At 26.7% G+C, this 21040-nt stretch overlaps 3 protein-coding genes across 3 annotated transcripts in view; 1 reads left to right on the top strand and 2 right to left on the bottom strand.

Annotated features, from left to right (window-relative positions):
• The window catches only part of LOC145942847 (F-box only protein 21-like), a 142382-nt gene that overhangs the window by 89763 nt on the left and 31579 nt on the right, over positions 1–21040 (top strand). The window lies entirely within an intron of this gene.
• LOC145942967 (F-box only protein 21-like) lies at positions 1469–10796 on the bottom strand. The gene is made up of 8 exons (XM_083050148.1): positions 10648–10796; positions 9243–9578; positions 8716–9151; positions 8445–8578; positions 8230–8350; positions 7942–8034; positions 7428–7719; positions 1469–1620 (listed from the first exon to the last, which is right to left on the bottom strand). Exons 1-8 carry the CDS (start codon positions 10794–10796, stop codon positions 1469–1471), a joined length of 1713 nt encoding a protein of 570 aa, XP_082906274.1.
• On the bottom strand, positions 13208–19964 carry LOC145942634 (F-box only protein 21-like). Its single transcript, XM_083049550.1, has 8 exons — positions 19667–19964; positions 16987–17334; positions 16019–16457; positions 15768–15895; positions 15530–15668; positions 14790–14879; positions 13781–14072; positions 13208–13541 (listed from the first exon to the last, which is right to left on the bottom strand). Exons 1-8 carry the CDS (start codon positions 19822–19824, stop codon positions 13366–13368), a joined length of 1770 nt encoding a protein of 589 aa, XP_082905676.1. The 5' UTR covers positions 19825–19964; the 3' UTR covers positions 13208–13365.

The following is a 21040-nucleotide window of genomic DNA, read 5'->3' as shown; positions in this document are numbered from 1 at the left end:
TATAACATAATATTTTAAATAGATTTTATAATACAATATACATATAATAAAATTTGTATGTTTATTTCTAAATATTGCACAATGTATGCTATTTATTTTATATACAACTAAATAAAATTTATATACAAATAAATAAAAAAACTAATTTAGGTTATTTTTATCACAGTATGATTTTTAGAAATGTACACAATGTTCCCAGCGCTTCTACCATTCTTTGTTAGTAAAATTGATAGAAATCTTCAACTGTAAATATGTTCAAAGTCATGGCTTTTTGGCCATGATGCCGAAATAGCTTTTAAATATATCTTTATCTTCGGGAACAAAAGAAGTCATACGGAGCTATGTTTGGGCTGGATGTGGAAAGACTGAGATTAGTTTTCCAACGAAAAACTCTCTGACAGTCAGTGAATTGTGACCTGCGTTGACGGTAGTGCTTGCCCATATGCTTTTCTTAACATTTTAGCTTTACTATTTTGCTGTTTTAATTTGCATTTACGACAATCCTTAATTGAAAATGTTTTTTTTTTTTTTTGGAATTTTATTCATTAAGAAGAATTAATTAAGAAACAGATTACTAATTTTCAGAAGATAGCTGCATATTAATTTCAACGGGAGTCAGTGAATCTTTCAAAAATAAATGTATCAATTAGATTATATTTAGTAAACGAATATTAATTCTTATTTCATTCTCTCGTTAATACATGAAAACATATAAATCATAAAAACATAAAAATCTCAACTTATCGTTAAGCACTTCTTCAATATTTCATGCTTCCAGTATTACAATCTTAATATTGTTATGATATTTAATTAATATTGTGTATGATAGTTATAAATTTAGATTTTAGTGTCTTTATGCGTCAACTTCAATCTAGTATCTAGTAAAAAGTATTTGTGTATAGAATAATAATATTTTAACAATCATTGTAAGAAATATTTAAATATATTACGCGCTAATATGTAATGTGAACCTAATCGCATGTGTAAATCTCTTGATTATATGCGTGTCTTTGAATTTACAAAAATAGAGACATATTTCACTATTATTTTATAATATAATATTTAATAATAATTTGAAATATTACATAACGTATTAAATGTAATTAATCACTTCAAATAAAGGATTGAAAGAATAGGCTAATAAGAGCCGATATGTTGGAAATAAGATCGCAAAAATTCGTATATTTATTCTTTAATTCTTTTGATCGTTTCTTTGGACCATTTTCAGTTTAACGTTTGATACAATATATGATGTATGATATAATAACTCAGTATTATTTTATACATCATATTGTATCACACGTTAAGCTGAAGATGGTCCAAAGAAAGGATCGAAACATTCTAAATAAATAAAGAGTAAGTATACGAATTTTTGCGCTCTTATTTCCGACGCTCCGGCTCTTATTAGCCTATTCTTTCAATACTTTTTGAATATAGTGAAGCTTTATTTCCATCATAATTTAAATACTTAAATTTTCTCGGCAGTTACAGCAGCGTCATGAGGGAAATGTCTTGCCAACATTGTATTGGGTACATAATGCGTGTTTTCGAATTTACTCAAATAGCGACCTATTTCACTATTATCGATCCATTTCGGCGTTGTTAGTAAAGTTATAGCGTCTAAAATAAAAAATGCAAATAAGAATAAATTTATGTAATAATTAAGATAAACAAAATAAGAAATAAAATAAGATAATAAGTAAAATAATAATTAAAATAAATAAAATTATCAAATTAAAAAAGGAATAGAAAAATCAAAATAAAATAAAATATAATTTTAAACTGTGTACAAAGAGATGAGAATAAACGCATTTGAGAAAATGCCGATTGCAGAGAGAACACGCGTGCGAATTTTATGAACACTGTGGAAGTTTCCCACACTCTGTCCACTCTTTTTGTAAAATCTTTTACCTGAAAATCTAAAAATGCTGTGTTTTTTCTATTATAAAGGTTGTCGCGTCGTGCGCACAAAAGAAAAAAGAAATTCAGAAACTGACGAACAATATTTTCATTCTATCTATGCGTCTTTAAGACAGAAAAAGATAGAAAACTAAAGAAACAGCAATATATATATAGCATGACTGCCTAGGCTCTCAGGTAAACAAATTTTTTTCTAAAGATACCTCCATGCACTTTCGAAACGCTGGAACACTTGTATTGCACGCCATGGAAACCACTTGAAAAAATGATGTAAATGTATACCTTTTATATTCAATAAATTATGAGATAAAAAATATTTAAGATTTTTAATTGATTCATCTATGTCTATATTTGGTGTAATATTTGGTGTAATAATAGATAAAGATAACAATGAGATATGTCAATCGACAAATGACAACGATACTAGCTTTATTTTATAAAAAAATTACATTTTAATAGATCTTACAAACGCGTACACTACATATATATTTATTGCTCATTCTAGTTTTGAATTAAAAATATAATGTCTCTCGATGTGTTAAAATAATTTTAGTTACACAATCTTTTTGACAACATATAAATATTTTCCAAACTAAAACACGAGTGTTTTCGATTTTAAGATTATTTTTATACTATAACAATCGATTGAAAAATTTCAGCCTAAATGAGTATCGTATGAAAAATGCATAATTTATAATAAACCTTTAATAGATAATACGTTCTGATACGTTTTAGTAATAATGTCAGAGAAAAGAAGGTAAAAAGAAGTTATATCTTTAATCACTCATCGCATTATCATTGATACAAAAAAAAATTTTTGTGGTTCTGTGTAATCTTCAATTTTAAGTTGTAGTAATTATATATATTAGAATATACCACTAGCGGATCCTGACGTCGATAATGGGGGGGGGGGGGAATTTCGCAAAATTATTTTATTTAATATTTTTGGTTTCATGATTAGCTTTTATTCCAGGATCAACAACGTCGATTGCTCTTTAATGTTTGTTTTTCTTTATTTATATTTTTTAAACAAATTCAGCAAAACTGGTTCTTTTAATTTGCAAGGGGGTTTAACCCCCTCCCCCCCAGGATCCGCCAGTGTATATATATATTTATATATAGATATAAAGAATTTCTCGCCTAATTATTTTCATGCAATGAAATTATCTCATCATTTCGTCCTATGTCTGATTTAATCTAAACTTAACTCCTTGAATGCGTAATGAGTATAATTTACAGTGTATCTTATACTTATATATATACACTAGCGGATCCTGACGTCGATAGCTCTTTAATGTTTGTTTTTCTTTATTTATATTTTTTAAACAAATTCTATTTCGTCGTATGTCTGACTTAATCTAAACTTAACTCCTTGAATGCGTAATGAGTATAATTTACAATGTATCTTATATATACATATTGTATATATTATACAGATATATTATATACTATAAAATAAATACAAGTAAATATAAAGCTACATTTACGTTATATATTCTTATTACGTAATTTAAAAAAATTATATTTAATGTTTTTATGTTATATTTTTTAAACAGTGTAAGTTACCAAATTAATTATTAAATAATAGAAAAAAATAATTCAATATAATAATTTTATAAAATAAGATTATAAAAGACAAGATAATTAAAGTAATAAAACATGAATATAAAATTTATAATTTTGCTTCCTCATAGAGGAAGCTTTGTTTTCGTGAAAAACAATTTTTTTTAGATTTCTATGCCAATGTGTTCAGAATGTTCCAAAAAATCACATTTTTGAAAAATGTTCGTATGTGTGTGTGTGTGTGTGTGTGTGTGTGTGTGTGTGTGTGTGTGTGTGTGTGTATGTATGTGCCCATCCATTTCTAAATTTAAATATCTCAAGAACAATTTGACTTACAGCGTTCCATTTTGACATACAAATAAAGTAGTAAAACACTTTTATTTACTGTCATTTGTATAAAAATTCATACTGTGTTTTAAATTTTAATGCAATTTTAATTTTTCAAAAAATGTTTGTGGTTGCTCTAACTTCCGTAAATTTAAAGATATTGGAATACATTATTTTACATAAATAGACTATTATTAAAGGATGGCTGGTATTGAATTTGACGAGGATCGGTGAAAGGGTTCATTTTTTATAAAATTTTAAATTTTTAAGAAATGTGCATTTTTTAATTTTCGCAAATTTTGAGATATCGAGCTAAATTTGTTTACATGAATAAAGTATTATTAAAGGATATTTGATATTGAATTTAGCGAGGATCGTTGAAGGGATTGATTATTTATAAAATTTTGAATTTTTCAAAAAATGTAAATTTTTAAATATTACGCAAGAAACATATGAGAGTGGGTACATACATACGCACATACACATACATATACGTGAAATTTAAAAAATGTTATTTTATGTGAAAAAAGTGTGCAAATGGAAATTTGCACATTGCTTCCTCAACATATTGTTTCGCTAATTAGGATGGTTTTTCAATTATGGCCTCCTCATAGAGCAAGCTTAACTTACACATTGCTTGATCACAATTTAATTTCGCTAAGAAAGTTTTAAAATTATGGCAATGTGCAAGTTAAGCTTTCTCTATGAGAAAGCCATAATTGAAAAACCATACTAATTAGCGCCATAATATGTTAAGGAAGCAATGTGCAAATTTCCATTTACATACTTTTTTAATATATTATTCTTATTTATTGTATATATATGTATATATTATGTTTTCTCTAATAATATAATAAAAGAAAAATGCACTAATGTGTAAACTAAGGCGTAAAGAAAAGGATTATTTTAAAAATATGTTTTAAATTACTAAAGAGAATAAATTGCACTAAATTGAATTAAATTAGTCTTACAATAAATAAATTGAATAATTGAAGAAAATATTTTCGAAAGATACTGTGTGCTAGCACTCTACATTCTACTTTGTGTATCTTTTAATTTGGTTTCTTATCTGTTTTTATTGTATTGATTACTTTATTGTATTAATTGTTTTATGTATTGATTCTTAAACTCTTTGTTTTAATACAATATTATTACAATATTATTATAGTATATTTTTAATCTTTTTTAATTTTATTTTTATAAAATAAATTTTATGTATAAGTGACATAGGTTATTTTTCGATAGATTAATGAAACAAATTATAAAAAATTTGCGAAAAAAGAGAATTACCTCTGTAAAAACTTTTTTTGCCTAAATTTGTCATATTTGGCTGCCGTACGAAATTGCTTGCATACGCATCTAAAGTTAATGACATCTTCAATAGTGACATCATTGTAGCCGAAAATGATGGCTATTATTTCGTCAGGTAAACACGTTATCGTAGCCATTAAAAACAGAATTCCATAAAACGCACAAAAATAATGTAAATTAAAGTGATCGCAATAAAAACTATTTGCGTAATTAATTCTTTGTTTAAAAAAAAACACATCAATTTACTGTGATACTGCTCGTAAGTATTTGTCCATTGCAGAGAGCACACGTGCAGGTTTTATATGTACACTACAGATGTTTCTCACACTCCATACACCATAAACTCACACTCACACACATAAAAAAAGGCCGCGCCGTATAGGGTCCGCGGCGATAAATTAATAATATACCTAATATTTTAATGCGCGCCAACAATTTTTTAATAACATATTTTCATATTATAATATCTACAGATTACTTCTGTATCAAAAATATAACAGCCTACACATGTTTCTAATGAATACACATAAAAAAAGGCCGCGCCGTATAGGGTCCACGGCGATAAATTAATAATAACTAATATTTTAATACGCGCCAAAAATTTTTTAATAACATTTTTATATTATATTATCTGCAGATTACTTCTGTATCAAAAATATAACAGCTTACACACGTTTCTAATATATACACATAAAAAAGGCCGCGCCGTATAGGGTCCGCGGCGATAAATTAATAATAACTAATATTTTAATGCGCGCCAAAAATTTTTTAATAACATATCTTCATATTATATTATCTGCAGATTACTTCTGTATCAAAAATATAACAGCTTACACACGTTTCTAATATATACACATAAAAAAGGCCGCGCCGTACAGGGTCCGCGGCGATAAATTAATAATAACTAATATTTTAATGCGCGCCAAAAATTTTTTAATAACATATCTTCATATTATATTATCTGAAGTTTACTTCTGTATCAAAAATATAACAGCCTACACACGTTTTTAATGATTACACATAAAAAAATGCCGCGCCGTATGGGATCCACGGTGATAAATTAATGATACCTAATATTTTAATGCGCGCCAAAAATTTTTTAATAACATATCTTCATATTATATTATCTGCAAATTACTTCTGTATCAAAAATATAACAGCCTACACACGTTTTTAATGATTACACATAAAAAAATGCCGCGCCGTATGGGGTCCGCGGCGATAAATTAATGATACCTAATATTTCAATGCGCGTCAAAAATTTTTTAATAACATATTTTTATAGTATATTATCTGCAGATTACTACTGTATTAATTTTTTCTTGTTTAAATAAATGGTTTTCATATTATTTTGAAGCAACGTATAAATCTTGCTGGTTTTCCTTTTATTATTTTTTCCTTTTATTATGTTTAATTTACATTATTATTTTCTTTACCTATTATTTTTCTTTTCTTTTTATTTTTTTATATTTTTTATTATCGACGAAGTTTAGAAAAAAATAATATTAAACTAACATTAATGTTGAAGAAAATATTTTTATTTAGCTTTACTTTGTCGATGTAATAATTCCATGACAATCCTTAATAAATGACGAAGAATTTCCTTTTTCTTTTCTTATAATATTTTATCTATTAATGGGACAGTTTGTGCCACGATATTTCTTAGAAAACAGCTACATATTTCAACTGGATAATGTATTTTCCAAAAAATTAAGTTTATCAATTAAATTGTGTGTCTATACTATTAATAAATGTTCAGCTATTTTAAATCTCTTAATAAAATATTATTTCGCGCACCAACTACCGCGCTGTATTTTAATTTTTATTTTTATTTATTTTATTAAGATATTGTTGTCTTATAGCAGCATCATGCGGAAAAAGACTTGAAAGCATTTCATTTGGTATGTAATGCGTGCCTTCAAATTTACTAAAATAGCGACCGATTTCGTTATTATTTATCCATTTCGGCGTTGTTAAAATTATGTCATCTGAAATAAAAATAAATTTATGATAACTAACAATAGAATAATGAATAAAATAATAATAAAATAAATCAAATATTAACTAAAATAAATTTTCATTCAAACATTCTTAGTGTTTAAAATAAATAAAATAACATAATTAAAGATGAAAATGCAATTAAAAAAGAGAATAAAATATTTAAAAATGTATACAAAAATAACTCATATAATAAGCAAAATTAAAAGAGGATACATAATAAAAAAAAAATTATATTGTGTACAAAAAGAACATGTAAAGTAAATATAATTTTAATAAAATAAAAACTTGTCTAATCACATTGATACCTTCTCTCACGTAACACATTTTATTACGATCGGTAAGAATCACGTAATTTGTTTGTTCACTCTTATAAGTAGATCCACGACGGTGATTTAACCCCAATGTACATATGTTCACAGGGAATTTATTGCCTTTGAAGATTATAACATGTTCATCTGCATATCGGTGCCACGCGATTATCACACCGGTACAACTTCCTGTATCTTGATCACTATGTTGTACGATCATTCCAACTGCATATTTTACATCCTTTAGTCTTGTATCTGTGAGTTCTGGTTTATTAAAACGAAGCTTGAACTGAAAGAAAATCAGACTTTTAGTGATATTTCTTGTCCTTCTCATATTTCCTAAATGATTCTAATAGCAAGTTATATTACAATTGTTTAAATTATAGATAATTATTATAATTCGTATATAATTGTAAATGTCAGAGAACAACATTATTGAGATAATTTTTTGTTATTATTTTACTTTATATAAAATGCGGCATGTGTAGTGCTAACATATGCTACGTCTTACCACGTGGCCTTTATAATAATTTGGATCCATCTCAAAAAGTATACTAGATAAATTTTTAACAAATTGAGATATAAGTTTTATGTAGCGCCATATCTGAAAAAAGGATTAGACATGAGCAAAATGTTAATGTGAACAAAACATGATTATAAATAAAATTAAATTAGAGATTATATCATTCTTTTTGCTTATATACGAGTATATAAAGCGTATTTTTTCAACTCATTCCAAGGTTACGAGTATATTATTTGGTGTTAATATTAATAAAAATTATATATTAGTATAACTGACAACCTCTATAGGTTCTATTTTATTAGGTTTCTTAAATTCCGTTGACGTATTCATAAGAGAATCCGGAAATTTCTGAAAAATTATCTTAAAGCATCTTGCATTTTCTAGACCCTTCGTGGCACTGTAAACAATATAAAATTATATGCGTGTGTGTATATGATAAAAGTAAAAATTCCGAAAAATTCAAATAATTCTACATTTAATATTATATTTACTATTTTGGTTTCCAAAATATACCGTAGTTGCTACTTTCCAATTTTATTACATCGCAACGTAGACCAAGTCTCCTGGCCACGCTATGATATATTATTAATATAAATATTTCTTCGCCATATTTATTTTTCAAGACCTATACCAGAAATTACAATACAAAAATTAATTAGAGCAAAAGTATTTTTAATATATGTATAAGCAATATGTAAGCATATACTCACAGCATAACAGGGGCCGTAATTATAATATATATTATCATCTAATATAACTTACCTTATCTATACATATGTATTCTTTGAAATCATATGTGTCTCCTTCAATTCGAAAGTTTAATTTCCCAAATATATATTCCTCGAGTGTCTCCATAATCTGTCTTCCTTCCGTTTCGTTCCAATGATTTTCGTCGATATTGTTGTTTTTCCAATACATAAAAGTTTCAGCGGATGTCGAGAATATCGAATGATTCGGATGTTTTTCTTTGAGGTAATTCAATGCATCTAGTGCGATATTATCCAGCGATTTTTTTACGTCTGAGTAAAGTACGTTTTTTTGAAGTTGAACAGACTGTGCCATAATAGTAGCAGCCTGTTCCAAAAGCTGGTTAGGTAATCTTTCAAATCTAAGCCACTGCTTTCTCAACGAACGTTGCTTTATATAGTGAAAGATTTTTTCGTAGCAATATCTTTCAGTTAGATCGCAACAACCAGTTCTAAAAAATTTAAACATTAATTGTTCACTAAGTACATTAGTTAATAAAGTTAATGATATTATAATATATCTATATATATCGAGCATCCTACCGTGGAGATTGTTTAAGCAAATTTTGAATCTCATCAATAAAAAAATAATATTTTATGTAATGTTCAGGCTTATTAATTATCTTATCAAACTCATTTTTTAAATATTCATCTAAATGAAATACGTCTTGTAATTGTATTAAATTATCGATATCATAATAATCTTTATGAGAATGCTTATGAATAATTCGAGACACATAATCTCGTAATTGTTTTGCACAATTTATGCCTGTTTCTATAAAGTTTAAATTTCTTTCATTTTCTTGTTCGTTCTCTTCAGAATTCTTCTTCTCATTTTTCTTAAACTGTTTGTTGTGAAATTTCTTTGCAGTAGGCCATCTGAAAATGAAATAAAAAATATTTTAATAAACTTTTGGAAATTATACTAAACAATGTTATTGCGCATAAGTAATACATTTTCAAAGCAATAAATTTTTTTTAAAATGCATAATATTTAACGCACATTAGTCAAAATGTAAATCGTTTTATTTTATTGCAAAAAAAAAAAAATAAAATATAAAATCTTAAATTTTAATTGTAAGTAAATTTTATCTATCAATATGCAATAGTATATACAATGGACAACATTTACATTGTAATTCTATATAACACGCAACAATAACAATTTATTTAATTTTCACATTCTATATATGTGTACAAAACATTATAGCTTACCAAATTAATTAATAAAATAATTAATAAAAAAAATTAATTTAATAATTTAATAAAAACCAAATTAAATTAATAAAATAAAAATACGAAATTATTAATTTTTAATATATTATTCTTTTTTATTATATTATATGTATATTGGATTTCTATTATACATTAAATTATTTTTATTATATTATAAAAAAATAGATAGATAAAAGCCTATATATCATAAAATCGAAAGTAAAATCGACCCAGATAGAATCATGTTCAAAATTGAGACATAAATCTTTAGGGAGTCTTTCTAACATCTTTAAGACATCTTATATATGTATATATGATATCTAATAGACATAAGAGACTTAAAACTTTCAAAGATATCTATATATTTCGAATTTGAACATGTTTAAATTTTGGTGTTGTCTGGTGAAAATGCGAGCAATATTATTTAAAAAGAAATTTTAATTATTAAAGGCAATAAATTTTATTATATTTAGTTTTAATAATTAAAAGGAATAAATTGAATAAATGAAAAAAATATTGTAAAGTTTGAACTTTATTTTCGACACTCGATTTTATCCATTATTATTAAAGATTATTGTGATTGCGAATTTTTTTACATGTTTGTTTTATTACGTTATATTTCTAATATTTTTATTTATTTTATTATAGTAAAATATATTCTTTGCATGAGTAATAGATTATGCGGTTAATGAAAAATATTACAAAAAGATAATTTACGCACAAAATGAATTACCTCTGAAAAAATATTCTTTCCCAAGGCTCGTAAGTTGGATAAAATTCCTTCCTATATAATCTGAAGTTAATGATATCGTTAATGCTGATGTCATTGTAGTTGAGAATTTTCTCTATTACATGGTCTGGTAAGTTCATTATCGTAACCATTACGAAAACAAATCTATAAAACACAAGAAAATAATATAAATTAAAGTAATCACAACAAACTATTCGCGTAATTAATTATCTGCTTTAAAAGCATACCACTCTAATACAATATATTACTGTTCTTATATGCTTGCGGATTGCAGAAAACACAAGCACGTGTATTTTATTGATGCGCAAACAACAGACGTTTTCCACACACTGTCTATACTTTCTGAAATTCTTACCTGAAAACCTAAAGTTTTGTGCTTCTTCCCACTATAAAATTGTTACGTGACGTGTCATGCGTACAAAAGGAAAAACAAACTGTAAGAGGCAAAAAAAGACAAAGATTATTGTGTCAAATTTTAAAATAAAAACATATTTTATTATAATCCAGTCAGTAATGCTAGACAAACAAATTTGTCCTTTTTACCTTCTTACACAATAGTATCAGTGAATGTTTCTATTTTTTTATTTTGCTTATACATATATATTTTATAACAACTGGAAATATCGTTAAATATCTAACATAAAAGAAATAATACGTTAAATAAAAAATAAACGAAAACTTTATATATATATGCTATTATTAAAATGAAACAAAATAATTATTACAATTATTTATTTTCTTATTTGCAGTTGACCCATATAAGTAATTGCTTTAATAAACTAATCCATTGTAATTTTTCAAATTTTTAAAATTGATTAATTTTACTAATACTACGTGTATGTACACAGAGTGTTAGAGAAATGTTAATGTAAAACTTTAAGATTTTTGATATATATTATTTACAAAGTCTAATAAAAGATGCTTATATTAAAACCTCTGCCAGAGTAAAAAACTATATTTTTTAGTTTAATTTGGCTAAAATATATGGTTAACCAAAATTTGACTAAATCATTAAATAACTAAACAAAAGTATATCTTCTTTAATAATGAACTGCTATATATATAATTCGAAATTTGAGCGATTAGAAAAAGATTAAAAGAAGGATATCATGAATTGAATACTCTATACATTTAGTATTAAAGAGTATAAAAATTTGAAAATTTTGTTAAATTATATTAATTTATAAATGTGAATAAATTTATGAATATGCATAAGTAATAAAATAGCGAAAAATGTTTACAATGTATATCATTTTCGTTATTAAACAGAAACATTATTTATTAAATATTTTAATAGCAATTTTTTATTTGATTGTTTATCATAACAAAATCTTTACAATAGAAAAAAGATACATCATGTAATAAAAAAATGCAACATTTTATGCAAATATGACTTTATAATAATTTTTCTGAAATAAGTATTTTTTTTTTTTAATATTTCGTATATGCAGACTTATATATTTCATATATACTTTTGCATATATTATAAATATCATAAGCGGCAAAAAATGATTTAATTTCTTATATGCACTTATATATTTTATATATGTATTAATATATATTTATATATGTATAAAATATATTTTAAAATATATATTTCTTTATGGGGGTTAGAATAGCAGAATATATTGTTTCAAATTTTAAAATAAAAATATATTTTTGTCGCTCGGCAAGCGAAAAACTCGGGTTCGATTTCCGATTCAGCGACTTTCGGACCGATATTTTTCTCGCCTACATCTTTTTAGCCTTGGCAGTGTACCAAGCAAACTTCGTGCCCCGCGCACAAGTATTTAATTTCAACGAAAAATTAATTTCGTTGGAATCGACGCACCGACATCCGCGTACAGCCCTTATAGCCAATTTATTCTTAATATATGTATATATTTGATATAGGGAGGCTTTAAAATTCTTAGTATTAAAAATATATTTTTTTGCAATCCAGCCCGTAATGCTATACAGACAAGTTTGTCCTTGCTATACACAATAGCATCAGTGCTCTTATTTTTTTTGCATATATACAAGGTGGCCCATTTTTATGTCCCACTCCAAATAACTCTTTCCTTAAATCTTTTACAAAATAATGTTTTGTACAAAAGTTATAACATTTCGAGGGGGAAAGAAGTTGGCGCTATCAACTTTTTCCTAAAAAGCGATCTTCAAGATTATTTGAAGATCATTTATGTTTTTTTTTTTAATAGAACGATCTCAATTTTTCTATATAAATCGATTTTTCGCAATATTCATAATATATAAAAAGTTATAAGAATAGAAGTTATAAGAACAAAAAGTTAATAGTTTACGAGATATTTTATACTTTATTTTAACATAATTTTATACATAAACTATGAAATATTTTATAAAATATTCATTTCTCGATCTTATCTCAATACTTTTATGCAGAAAATAATGAAAGCATCAATTGATGTAAAAAAAAAATATTTCTCTTTTTATTTTTTTCATTTTCGACAAAGTCTAGAAAAGAAATATATGAAATTGATATTAATATTAAAAAAAATATTTTTATTTAATTTTACTCTGTAGATATAATAATATGCATTCATTTAATTCTTAATCCTTAATCAATGATAAAGAATTCTCTTTCTTCTTCTTTTTAACATTCCCTTCAATAATAGAGCCAGAGTACTATTTTCTCAGAAAATAGCTGCATATTTCAACTGAATATAGTATATGTTTATACTATTAATTCTGATAATTATTGTTGTCTGATATTGTTGTCTTGGCAGTTATAGCAGCGTCTTGAGGAAAAAGACTTGCCAACATTTGATTTGGTACGTAATGCGTGTCTTCGAATTTACAAAAATAGCGACCTATTTCGCTATTATCGATCCATTTCGGCCTTGTTAAAGTTATGTTATCTAAAATTTGAAAAATGTAAATAAAAAGTAAAGTTGTAACTAATAAGATGAACAAAATAATAAATAAAATAAGAAAACAAATAGAATAATAATTAAAATGAATAAAATAATTAAATTTGAAAAAAAAGAATAAAACAATATAAAATAAAATAAAATATTATTGTGTGTATAAACAGAACTTGTAAAATAGAAAAATTTAATTTTAAATAAAGACGCGTCTGATGAGATATTATTCGTACCTTCTTGCACGTAACATATTTTATTATCTTCGGTAAGAATTATGTAACTTATTTGTCCATTCGTATCAAAAGAATTACGACAATTAAAGGGCAATAATACATCTATGTCCACATTCGATGATGCCATATTCTTAGTGTAAGCATGAACATGTCTATCTTCATATCGGTGCCACGCGAGTATCACGCCGGTATAATTATCTGCAAGTTCATCTTTATATTTTACGATCATTCCCACTGCATATTTTACGTCCTTTAGTCTTGTACACTTTGGTTTATTAAAGCGAAGCTTGAACTGAAAAATATAAAATCAGACTTTTATTGATATTTCTTGTCTTTCTTGTCTAACTTTCCTAAATGACACTCTAATAGCAAGTTATATATTACAGCTTAAATTATAGATAATTATAATTCATATATAATTATAACTAGAGAGAAACATTATAGAGATTACTTTTTATTATTATTTTGCTTTATATAATATACACACAGGGTTTGCTGTTATCTAAATAAAATTATATAGATGATCATCTAGATGAAATTTTAGCATCATCTTATCTATATATAGATAATAAAAATATGTATTATTTATATCTGCATCTAAGATGAAAAGTGTTATCTTTACTAAATTATCTAGACGAATGTTCAGATAATTTGATTTAGAGTCATAGCACATAAAAATATTTAAGTAGTAGAACTTAAGCAGTTAAGTGATAAAAATTTATAAATAAAAGTATATGAATATATTTTTATATCTCTTTTATAATTTACATTTTTTTATAACTGTGTGTTTACATAAGCGGTCTTAAAAATAATATTATCTGGAAGTTATCTAGATGAATCGCCATATAATTTTATCTTTTATCTAAATATATTTAAAACAAAATCATCTTCATCTTATCAAAAATAAATTTACATATTTTCATCTCATCTTTATCTAGCTAATTTTAAAATCATCTAAGAACAACACTGAATATACATGTTTATAGTGCTAACATATCCTACATCTTACCACGTGACCTTTATAATAATTTACTTTAAAAAGAAATATACTACGTAAGTTTAAAACAAACTCATATATAGCTTTTATCTCGAACCACATCTGAAAAAAGAATTAAAATAAGTAAATGTGAACAAAGCACTGATTACAAATAAAAAAATTACATGGTACAATTCCTTTTGCCTATTATATATAAAACGTATTTCATTGATTCATGCCAAGATTACAAATACACTACTCAAAAAAAAAATAGGAAACATTTTTCATACTTTAAAAATTATGCTAGTTTCAAACCATTGAAACTTGGCAAAAAATTATCATAGATTAAAAATTGAAAAAGCATTTTAAAGCTTGAAGTTTCAATTTTAACGCGCTGTAGGTAATTAAAAAAATTTTTTTTATTTTTATTGTTCTGAAAAATGCAAGCATAGTTGCAAAATTATGTAACTGACATAAAATCGTAAGAAAATTTTAAAAAATAGTATTTTATAGGCAAAATGTAGTTTCTGAAACTTCAGTTGATTTTTTCAAGATAATTATTTAATCAAGCTGCAGAGTGTCAAAAATACGTAATTTTAAGAAACAAAAACAATGTGTTCTTGTTTTGTATTCTTTTTTTACCGAGTTTCAACAGTTTGAAAATAGTCTTTTTAGGATATAAAAAGTGTTCCCTCTATTTCTTTTATTTTAATAGTGTATATTAATTAGTGCAAAAATTAATAAAAATCATATGTATATCAGTAATTGCTAACCTCTGTAGCGTTTATTTTATAGGATTTTCTAAATTCTGAATCCAGTGTTCTGACTAGATATAGTTTGTTGACAAGACAATCCGGAAATTTTTTAGAAATTATGTAGAAACATCTTGCATTTTCTAAACCATTTGTGGAACTGTGAACAATTTAAAATCATATACGTGTGCGTATATGATAGTAAAATAGTAGAAATGCCGAAAAGTTCAGATAATTCTAAATTTAATATTATACTTACTGTTTTGGCTTCCAAAATATGTAGTAGTAATGTAGTTTTATAACATCGCAACGCAGACCAAGTCTCCTGGCTACGCTATGATATATTATTAATATAATTATTTCTTGGCCATATTTATTTTTTAAAACCTGTTCCAGATATACAATACAGAAATTAACTAAAGCAAAAGCATTTTCAATATATAACAAACATATGATCATACTCACAACAATAATAAGCCGTAATATAACATATTATAATTTATAACTTACATTATCTATATGTATGTATTCCAAATTTTTGTCTTCCAACCTGCATGGTCGAAAATTTAATTTATCAAATATATATTCCTCGAGTGTATCCATAATCAGCGTACTTTCTGCTTCGTTCCAATAATTTTCGTCGATATTATTGTTTTTCCAATAGGTAAAAGTTTCATCGGATGTCGAGAATATCGAATGATTAGGGTGTTTTTTTCTGAGGTAATCCAGTACCTCCAGTGCGATATTATCCAGCGATGTTTTTACGAATAAATAAAATATATCCTTTTCGGGTTGAATCAATTGTGTTATATTAGTAGCTATCCGTTCCAATAACTGATCAGGTTGTTTTTCAACCCTTATGTCCCACTTCTTTTTCAACGAACGTTGCCTCATATATCGAAAGATTTTTTGGTAAGAATATCTTTCGGTTAGATCGCAACCAGTTCTTCTAAAAAATTTATATATTAATTGTTTAATAAGTATATTAGTCTATAAAGTTAATAGTACTATAATATACCGGGTGTCCCATTTTAAAGTACCCACTCAAATATCTCAGAAACACTGCGTTAAATCGAAAAATGTTTCCTACAAAAGTTGTAGGGTTTCGAGGGGGACATAACATAGTAATATTCATATGACCTTGGGCGGCGCCTCCAAGGTCAAGTGAAGGTGAGAATGAATTTTTTAAATGGAAACCCATATTTTTTATTATAACATCTTTTTCTACTAATTAATTTGAACAACTTTTATCTGAAGCATTTTTTTATTTTCCTAATATTTTTTCTTGTTTTCAAAATTCATTCTCATTTGACCTTGGAGACGCCGCCCAAGGTCATATGAATATTACTATGTTATGTCCCCCTCGAAACCCTACAACTTTTGTAGGAAACATTTTTCGATTTAACGCAGTGTTTCTGACAATGAGATATTTGAGTGGGTCCTTTAAAATGGGACACCTGGTATATCGAGCATCCTACCGTGGAGATTGTTTAAGCAAGTTTTTAATCTCGTCAATAAAAAAATAATATTTTATGTAATGTTCAGGCTCATTAAATATTTCATCAAAATGATTTGTCAAATCTTGATTTAAAGGAAATACATCTTCAAGTTGTATTAAATTATTGATTTCATAATAATGTATATGATAGTGTTTATGAATAATTTGAAACACATAATCCCGTAATTGTGTTGCACAATTTATGCCTGTTTCTATAAAGTCTAAGTTTCTTTCATTCTTTTGTTCGTTTTCTTCAAAGTCTTCTTCAAAGTCTTTCTTCTCATTTTCTTTATACTGTTTGTCATGAAATTTTTTCGCAGTAGGCCATCTGAAAATGAAATAAAAAATATTTTATAAACGTTTACAACTCATACTGAACAGTGCTATTGCATCAGTAATAAATTTTCTGAGCAAGAAAATTATTTAAAATGCATAATATTATTATTATTATAAAGTATCAATTAAAATATAAATATCTTTGATTTAATACAGAGAATATAAAATATATAATCTTTAATATATCAAATTGTAATTAAATTTTACTCTATAAATATACAATACTAACGGAGAAAACTGTATTAATATTATAGCCTTATTGTATAACTATAACATATTATTTAATTTTTTATTCTATATTTGTAAAACGGTTTAGTTTATTGAATAAATTTATAAAATAATAAAATAATTGCATTTATAAAATATAAATAATTAAAATAATTAATTTAATTCAATAAAAATCCAAAATTACTAATATATAATATATTCAGAGTTGGGGAAGTTAAACAAGTTTATATTTCGCTGAAATGTGTTTCATTTTATTTTTATATGTATGTGTTATAACACTATAAATATTGACGTGTGAAAATATCAAAAATAAATCGGAAAAGTTCATTTTCTTACATGTTTTTAGACATAATTTCGTCAAGTGACTACTGATTGCGCACATTATAGGATTGGATACATTTTCTATCGATAGGATATGAACTTATAACTTAGCATTTTGCGGAAAGTTGCAAACTTAAGTGTAATTGTATAATTGTTCACTTTCTCAATAACTGGAAGCATCGGTCGATTAAAGGATAGGCGGATAGACCTTGCTTTGTGCAGAAAATTACAAACCCATGTGAAACTGTGTCCGATGAACATTGTTGTGTCCGATTGGGACTGTGTCAGATTGGGAAATATCATCATGTCCGATTCATAATGTGCGCATTCGCGACTCACTCGATGTTAATTACATCTGAATACGTAAGAAAATGAGTTTTTTTTTGTTAATTGTTAATATTAGCGCATATCTCATCGATTTTAATAACCTTGACCTATGTTATTAAAAATATAGTTTGGCCTTTGACATTACATGCCCTTAACAACATGTGTCAAAGTCATTGAAATCGGAAAGATCGACGCTAATATTAAATTTTACTGCTTGTTTGATTTTTTTTTTTTATAATGATTTTGACACTTTAGTGTTTACAGTTTTGTAACATATTTATCAAATAAAACATTTTAGAAATATTTTTAACTTTTAATCTATTTTTATATAGAAATATTAAAAATTGTTTATTTATAATCAAATAATTAGGATTTAAATATCTTGGAAACTAAATGTTTTTGCACATTCGCATTTGTTCGATTACATTTAGTAAGTGCTACGTGCCTCTTAAATTTCATCGAAATTTCGGGCCTGTGTCGGATACGAAAGTTCAGCCATTATATTATACAGGGTGTCCGGTAATAGTCGCATCAACCGTCGTGTGCAGGTAGAGCTAGTTAAACCGAGTAGAAAAGTCCTCTACCATTTTGCGATATTCTCAATAATAAGAAAGATAATAATTAATAAAGATCGGCCAATTCGCGTGACGACGGCGAGAAGAGACAGCCCAGTTTTATGTCGTTACCAAGCATGCGGCGAAAAGAAACAGTATAATGTTACACGGTTGCTAAGCGCGCGATGAAGCGGGGAGGAGCACTTTACAAAACACAGTAACTCCATACGAGTAGCGCTAACTCTGGACCCCCGAGTGGGCTGTCTCTTCTCGCCGCACGCTTATCATCGCGCGAATTGGCTGATTTTCTTTAATTTATTTCTCTCTTATTATTGAGAATATCGCAAAATGGTAGAGGACTTTTCTACTCGGTTTAACTAGCTCTACCTGCACACGACGGTTGATGCGACTATTACCGGACACCCTGTATACACATTATTTGTTTATATTATATTTTTTACTATTTTATAAAAATAGGAAAATAGGTTAATAAAAGCCAAGGCGTAGAAACAAGAACAATTATTATAAAAAATTTAATTATTTAATTATTTTAAAAATTTATTGATTTAATTATTAAAAAGAAATTAATTTTACTGTATTAGTAAATATAATTGTATTAGTTAAAGGGAATAAATTGAACAATTGAAGAAAATATTTTGAAGGTACAACATTTTCGCGCTTTTTCTACATCTTCATCCGTCATTAGTCTGTTGTATTATTATTTTCTTATTAATTATTAGGGATTATATATTGATTATATAAATTTTTTTCATCTGTTTGTTTTATTACATAATATTTTTTATTAATTTGATTTTAGTAAATTATATTTTTTACATAAACAATAGGTTGTGCGGTTAATGTCAAAAAATTAATAAAACTTATGAATAAAATTACCTCTGAAAAAATATTCTTTCCCAATACTCGACATATTTGGCTGTTGAATAAAATTGCTTCCACACGTACCTAAAATTAATGATATCCTCAATGCTGATATCATTGTAACCAAGAATCATCTCTATCACCTTGTCTGGTAAGCACATTATCGTAGCCATTACAAAAAAGAAAATAGTAAAACACGAGAAAATATTAAAAATTAATCGCAAACTAAACTATTTGTGTAATTAATTCTCTGTTTTAAAATCCATACACACATCGAGAACGTCTCGTTAGCACATATCCCGATAGCACACAAATCGACTGATGCTTAGGATAACTAGCACGATTGACCAGTCAGAGAGTGTTGAACTAGTGTTCAACTGACCATTTAGCAATGTGAGTTGACGAATGTCTGTATATATCTGCTGATTTTAGAAAGTACAAGTGTGTGTGTATGTATGTACATAATTTATTCTCTGAAAGTAATTTATTGCCAGTAATTTATTCTCTGAAGTAAGGAAGGTACGTGGAATTGTTATTCTTTATTGACTTTATTGACCTAATGTAAGATATTTCATCGAATCAATCAATTAATTAGCCGATAAATTTGCACCAATTGATCGCTTCCGCTGATAACGCACTAATAAATATGTATATTTCCATGTACTCTTCTTACCTCAGGAAACGAATCAATGACTGCTACTATACATACATATACAGGGTGTCCCATAATTCGCGAACCACCCGTCAGTTGCAGGTAGAGTAGGTTAAACTGAGTAAAAAAGTCCTCTACCATTTTGCAATTTTCTCAATAATTAATGAGAAATAAATTAAAGAAAATCAGCCAATTCGAGCGATGATAAGCCTGCAGCGAGAAGAGACAGCCCACTCGGGGGTCCAGAGTTAGCGCTACTCGTATATAGTTACTGTCTTTTGTAAAGCGCTCCTCCCCGCTTCATCGCGCGCCGAGCAACCGTGTAACATTATACTGTTTCTTTTCGCCGCATGCTTAGTAACGATATGAAACTGGGCTGTCTTTTCTCGCCGTCGTCACACGAATTGGCTGATCTTCTTTAATTTATTTCTCATTAATTATTGCGAAAATCGCAAAATGGTAGAGGACTTTTCTATTCAGTTCAACATGCTCTACCTGCAACTGACGGGTGGTTCGCGAATTATGGGACACCCTGTATAGACGTTATTCACACTCTGACTTTATTCTGAATTCCTCGAGGATTATTTTGACCAACTCCAATTAAGGGCCAATTTCACAAAGTCTGATTTTATTTCTATTTAAAATAATAATTTCAATGATGCAACAGAAAGAAACATGGAAATTTCTGCATTAAATCATTAGTTGATACGAAAAGTTATTTTAATCGCCAAGAAAAC

The sequence above is a fragment of the Prenolepis imparis genome, unplaced genomic scaffold, assembly GCF_030444845.1.
Source record: "Prenolepis imparis isolate NDT839.2.m4 unplaced genomic scaffold, iyPreImpa1.0 SCAF_11, whole genome shotgun sequence".
Classification (NCBI taxonomy): domain Eukaryota; kingdom Metazoa; phylum Arthropoda; class Insecta; order Hymenoptera; family Formicidae; genus Prenolepis; species Prenolepis imparis.
The sequence above is the reverse complement of the archived record's forward strand: the minus strand, read 5'-3'. Positions and strand labels throughout refer to the sequence as shown.